Below are 6,322 nucleotides of genomic sequence, written 5' to 3'. Positions count from 1 at the left end.
GTTAAGGATATACAGCCTACAGTTATTCAAATATATCAATATTCAAATAATTGTTTCGTTGCTGTCTAAAAATATCCTTAACTTTTCGCGTGTGAAGTTTTCTTTTATTCGCTAAAATATGAATAATCATCCATCCTAGTGCCCGATTCTTAAAGATATTCATTAATTACATAATTATATAGTATAATTCATTTAATAGATATATTATACAAAATATTTCTGCATCGTTGCAACTGACAAAAGCATACAAGTAACTTAATGTTACACATGTATAATAGATAATTTTATATTACGGGTTCTTAGTACATTTGATATTTTCCTGTCGCATTTGGCAGTAACACAAAAATATCGGAATAATATGTAGCATCAATCGTTACATAAAATTGGATCGATGACAATAAAAACTTCCCTTATTGAAACTAAAACATAACCGAGCAGATTGAAATAGGAAACTAATCAAGATTAGATAATACATGTATCTTTCAATTATTCTACCTTATCAGAAAGTATTTTATTATCTCAGAATAAACACAATTTTTTTCGATGCATGAATTTTATGTACACTAAATCCCTACGTTTCAAAAGCGAGCTTTCTCTGCATATAATGGTGAATGCAAAAAAAATGCAGATACTCGATCAATGATAAATATATTATAAAGAATTTGGATGTTTAAAATAGATCTTCGTCGAACATATATATAATTATTTAAACAAATATGTAAAATATCGAATATGAATCCTGGTTCGGTTATTCATTCCCATACAATGTCATACATTGAACTCATCTGTGTTGCCAGATAATGAGAAAATCATAAAAACATGAACGTGCCAGTTTTTACGTGATGCAAGTATGAGCATTTAGATGCGATATGTCGTACCGTCTGTTAGAAAACGCTATAAACATGGAAAAACTTACTTAACTCCAAAACATAACCATGTTGCCATTTATTAACGGTACTTATGTCTTTACAAAAAAGATTTTCGCGCACTCTCACGAAAAAATAGGATGACGAGTAAGAAACGTAGTACAGAAAGACGTTGACGTTCATACTGAACACCAAAAAATACTTTTCTCTTCCAATTCCTACACATAGACTGAGTTTACAGATACCTTTTTTTTCTTTCTCCCTCCTTTCATTATTTTCTCGTCGTTTCTTATCGCACGTTCATATCTTTCGTTTACTTGTATATCACGCCATTTAGCTGATAATATAATGATTTCATTATCGTTGTTAGGCGTACAGAAATTAAATAATGAGTAGCGTTGCTTATGGGAGTTTCGGCTGTACGAGGCCAGGGAGATAACAGGCTCACGAGAAATTATCACTAGGTGATTCTGTTTTCATTTTCTTCTGTGGAGAAGTCACTTGCGAGCGTAGATCTGAGCTAGCGGGTCTCTTCGTTTGCGAATTACTTTTCACTGCAGTGGTTGGATCTGTTAATAACAAAGTGTTTATTCAGATGTATTCTTTTAAAAAGATTCGTTAAGACAAATTACGCGACTAACCTTGCAACCACCTGACTTGAGTGGCTGGTCCGTATCCCTTGTCGTTTCGTGCTGCTATTCTAAAGATTATGGCCGGTTTCGTAGTGGTGTCCACATGAGCGGCATTAAGGGCACTATTGTTCACCGAACAAGAATTACTCGAACCGCAATAAACTCTAATAAAAGCTAACTGATTTGGATTCGACACAACTGTTTTTGGTTCTCCGTCATTGTTCAACGCGGTACTTCGCACTGCCAGATAGACGGAATACTCGAGGATGGGTCCAACGTTACTAGATGGTGGTTCCCAAGAGATTTGTGCGCCGTCTACGGATTTTGATATTTTTATAGCACTCGGTGCACCCGGGAATCCCGGAAGACACGTCTTGAATGCCGCTACCTATAACAAAAGTAAGGATTCGTAATAAAAAAACTCAAGATTTTTTTCTCTGTTGAAAAAATTTCTCTTCTTTGAATGTCGTTAAATATAGAATTGAATTGATTACCTCGCTCCAGGCACTTCGTCCACAACTATTCACAGCGGCAACTCTAAACTTGTAGGCAGTTCCAGGTTCTACTGCTATTTTAGTTCTTCCTTTAAAAACATCCATTGTCAAATTCTGCGTTACATCTAACGGCTCGTCACCAGGAAGGTAATAATGCTGAACAGTAAAACTAGTTCCTTTTATCACTCCAACATCATACCATTCAGCTTCTTTCTTCTCCTCTTCGCTCTATAAAAAAAAGTTAATGGCAATTTATATTTTATTTAACATAATAAATGATACAGACAATTAATAAAATCTACCTGTTCATTCTTTATTTTCATCGCTGGTTCTGCCGATCCTAAAGCAGCAGTAGCCAATGTCGTCAAAGCTGTCGAATCATCTCCAGTTTCTGATCTAGCATCATTAATCTTTTCTTGTTTCTCTCTTTGAAGATTCTCTTTCTTTGAAATAACGAAGTCATCTTTTACTTCCATTTTTATAGGAGTATGTACTTTTTCAATTTCTTTCTCGAGAGGTGCGGCGACACCATTGATCGATGACATGGGCAAATCGGGCAATATAGCCTGTTCGTGTTTCATAAATTCATCTTCCGGCTCTGATTTCATTTGAATGGTTGGTATAATAACGGGAGTTATTACATTATTTGACGCAGCCGATGAATTGTTATCAGTAATCATCGGTTCATCATCTTCGTTCGATTTTATAAGAGAATTCTCTGTTGGAAGATCAGATTGCAGGTCTTGAATTTCGTCTTTTATCTCAATTTTCTGAGTATCGTCTTGGGACTGATGGGATACATCTGTGTCTTCGATAAGATTTTCAGTTAGCGATTTTTCGTTTTCAGAAATTGATTCACACTTTATGTCTTTCGCTATGCTGTCCTCATCCTGCCGAATTTCGTCGATTTCAGTTGTCGGATTCGCGATATCTATTAGAGAAGTCTGTTCGGATGAAGCTTCTGCGGCTGATTGAACTAAAGGCAATTCGGATTTTATTATTTTTACGTCATCGACTATTGACTGAGACTCCTTTGTCTTCTCTTTTTCATTTGGTAACTCTGAATCATCAGCATTAGTTTCTATAGCTGCTTTATCATCTACTGGTAAATTATCAGTATCCTCAGTTTTCACCTCAGTTTTAGTAGTGGTGATCAATTCAGGAAGATCGGCTGTCGTCGCTTCTTCAATCTTTATTTCGGTAACTTCTTTTACAGATGATTCCTCTGTTTGAACATCGGATGCATCAATATTTTGTTCCGTTACTTCTGACGATTCAGCATTGGATGATTCGGTAGCATTTTCTGCAGCGGGTTCTTCATCTACATCCATTTTTTCATCTTCTAGTAAAAGATCATCTATCGGACCATCTACTTGAGGAAGTACAAAGTTTCCGTCACCGTCGACTTGCATCGGTTCTCCTGCACTCATTTGAGAAACTAAAGCAGCCGCTGTGGTCGCCTCGTTACCATTACAGCTATCCTCCATTTTATCGTCACCGCCAGTACCATCGTCCGTAGCTACCATAAACGATAAACCACCAGATGGCTCTTGAACCGGATCTATCAAACCAGCTTCTGCTGCTAACGCAGCTAATGCAGCATCAGTAGTAGCGGGGCCGTCAGAAGTAGATGCTGAAATATTATTTTATCGTGTAAATTAATGTCGTAAATAATTTTCATCGTTTCAGGCTTTATATATATTGCAACATAACATTACCCACCTAGAGAAGCCGATGGCTGTTTTTGCGGTGAAACAAACAGCATTTTGCTAGGGTCTATTGAATCTGACGCGCTAGTAGTTATGGCGCTACTACTTGTCGGTAAAATTGTCACCGTCTTTGCGCTTATACCCGCGGGCATTTGCAAAGTCACTGGTTTTCCAGATACAGTTACTGCTTCCTACAGTTTGACAAGTACTTATAAAGAATCTTTATATGCTAATTATCATATTATTTTTATAGTGATCGATTTAATAATAATTTTAGTTTATATCTTGTAAAAAAATACATAAATATTTTTATTACACTTACAGGCGTCTTTTGAATCTGTGGTACTGTAACGAGTTGATTCTTGCCAGTATTAAAGAGGGTTTGCGCACCGCTCTTTGCAGCAATAGTCACTGTTTTTGGTACACCGCCTTGTCCTGGAACTGTGATAGTTAAAGGCTTTCCAGCGGTTCCACCACCCATTGCACCAGAGGAAACAACAATCATCTTGACACCCTGCTGATTCGTGACATGATTGGTAGCTCCTAATGGCAAAACGTTTACGGGAGTAGCTACAGAAGTAGTTCCTTGTCCTGCACCAGCTTGTGATGTTGTTACAGCTTGTACAGCTCTTAAACCAGAGCCTGTGGTAACAACGATAAATTGGTTGGTTCTACCGACTAATCCACTATTTCCCGTCGGTTTAGTGATCATTATAGTTTGCTTGCCCGTAATGTTTTGTCCTTTGCTCATCGCCACTATGTTAGACGTCTTCATGGTTGTAAGGATTTTTGATCCCGCAACCGTATTAGGATTTACCAACCGCAGTATTGTCGGTCCTTGATTGAGAGGTTTTGCACTGGTTGCTTGGACACCTTTGCCAGGAATAAGACTTACCTTCGGTACCGTGGCCACCATTCCTTGACCAGTTTTCAAAAGATGCACAATCTGTGGCTGACCGGCTATATTTTGGCCGGGCTTTTGCAATATGATCTGCTTGCTCTGCTGTGGGGAAGTAGTACGCAATACTGTCGCGCCAGGTGGGGCAAAACGTATTTGCTGACCCGGTTGAACGTTCTTCATCCTGATAGTGTTGGATGCAGTCGCGGCCGCGACTGCTGTTTGTGGCACGATCGAAACATTGTTCATAGTAATCTTTGGAGTGGCTGCTGCTGCCGCGGCCAAAGCAGCAATTCCAGACATGGCAGCGGGCGTTTGACCGGCCGTAGTTGTGGTGGTAGTAGTAATAGTAGTAACAGTTGTTTGTTGTTGCTCAGTGGTAACCACTGCCACTGCTGCTGTAGCTACTGCAGCTGAGGAAGTGACCAGAGGAGACCGAATACGTATGACGTTACCGGTTGCGACTCTCGGAGTCATAGGACTTGTCGACTTTTGCACCGCTTGCGATGGTACTGGTTTTTGCACGGGACTTGCACTTTGGACTCGTAATGGAGTTGCCACTGCCGTTGCTACAGCTGTCGCGGATGCTCTGACAGCGGCAGCAACAGGTGATGTAATCGGAGGAAGAGCGGCAATAGTAGTCACAGGCGGAGATGTGACAGGTACAGTTGTAGGAGTTGCTATCATTGAAGAGGTTGTTACCGCAATAGGAGTGCTGACGATAGGCGCAGTCGGCGTCGGTGCGCTTACCAACGGGAAGGTACCAGTAGCCGCTGCTGGAGGCATGTCATATTTTTGTATTTGAAGAATATAGTATTGCGCGGACGGGCTTGCTGTCCAGCTGACTTCCAACGACTGCGTGGAAGCCCTAATCAGCTGAACTCTGGAAGGTGCCGCTGGCTTACTGACTTCAAGATACCACAGATCTTTACAACAAACCTAGATCGAAAGAAGAATCATATCGTTAGTACGACAGTATTTCATCCAATCATTATAATTAATCCTAACCTGATTATTCCAAGCTTTGCGGTAACCATCTCTACCAGACCATACATAAAGTCTACTGTGTACACCAACTGCACAATGACCAGCACGAGCACGAGGAACATTTTCCTCCATGGAATCAACGGTCAATTGTTCCCAAGTAAGAGTTTCTGAAACATTTGGTAGCATTGATAATATTTCTATTTTCTGGACTGCATTGATTATCCATTATATAAGAAATTTAATATATTTAATTGTATATTTAACAATAAACATTATAAACGTGGAAATGGCATTGTAAGAGTCAAACGAAAAGAAAATTAACAACAAATTAATACATATATTCTAAAATGAACTTATAAAAATTTACATAAATGTAACGATTAAAAAAAACAGATGTTAAATTATATTACTAGTTTCGACCACCAAATCTGGTCCTCTTCAGATGAAACACTTAACGTTGAGATGTACATAATTATGGACAAACATCAATACAAAAGAAAATCTTGTGCATAGTTAAATATATAACAAAAAATTTGCAAATCTATGCGTGAAAATATTAGTTGGTCCGTGTATCCATATATTTACAAAAATAGTCATAATGATAATTGTCACACAATAAAAAAACAGTAAAAAATTTTTTCTTTAAAAAAACTTATGTCAGAAATATTACAAAACTGTCGAAGTACATCTTGAGATAAAAAGTAATACATGGAACACGTCAAACATCCTCAACGGA

The 6,322-nt window shown here is 38.4% G+C and overlaps 1 protein-coding gene across 1 annotated transcript in view; it reads right to left on the bottom strand.

The window, feature by feature from the left end:
• Positions 1-688: 688 nt before the first annotated feature.
• Positions 689-6,322, bottom strand: part of Hcf (Host cell factor) — a 12,992-nt gene continuing 7,358 nt past the window's right edge. The window contains exons 3-9 of the mRNA XM_018549819.1: positions 5,608-5,753; positions 4,024-5,538; positions 3,715-3,892; positions 2,295-3,625; positions 1,993-2,220; positions 1,508-1,886; positions 689-1,435 (exon numbers count right to left, since the gene is read on the bottom strand). Of these exons, the coding sequence (XP_018405321.1) occupies positions 1,311-1,435; positions 1,508-1,886; positions 1,993-2,220; positions 2,295-3,625; positions 3,715-3,892; positions 4,024-5,538; positions 5,608-5,753 (3,902 nt within the window). The 3' untranslated portion in view covers positions 689-1,310. The remainder of the gene's footprint in view (positions 1,436-1,507; positions 1,887-1,992; positions 2,221-2,294; positions 3,626-3,714; positions 3,893-4,023; positions 5,539-5,607; positions 5,754-6,322) is intronic.

The sequence above is a fragment of the Cyphomyrmex costatus genome, unplaced genomic scaffold (genome assembly GCF_001594065.2).
Source record: "Cyphomyrmex costatus isolate MS0001 unplaced genomic scaffold, Ccosl1.0 scaffold90, whole genome shotgun sequence".
Lineage (NCBI taxonomy): Eukaryota > Metazoa > Arthropoda > Insecta > Hymenoptera > Formicidae > Cyphomyrmex > Cyphomyrmex costatus.
The sequence above is the reverse complement of the archived record's forward strand: the minus strand, read 5'-3'. Positions and strand labels throughout refer to the sequence as shown.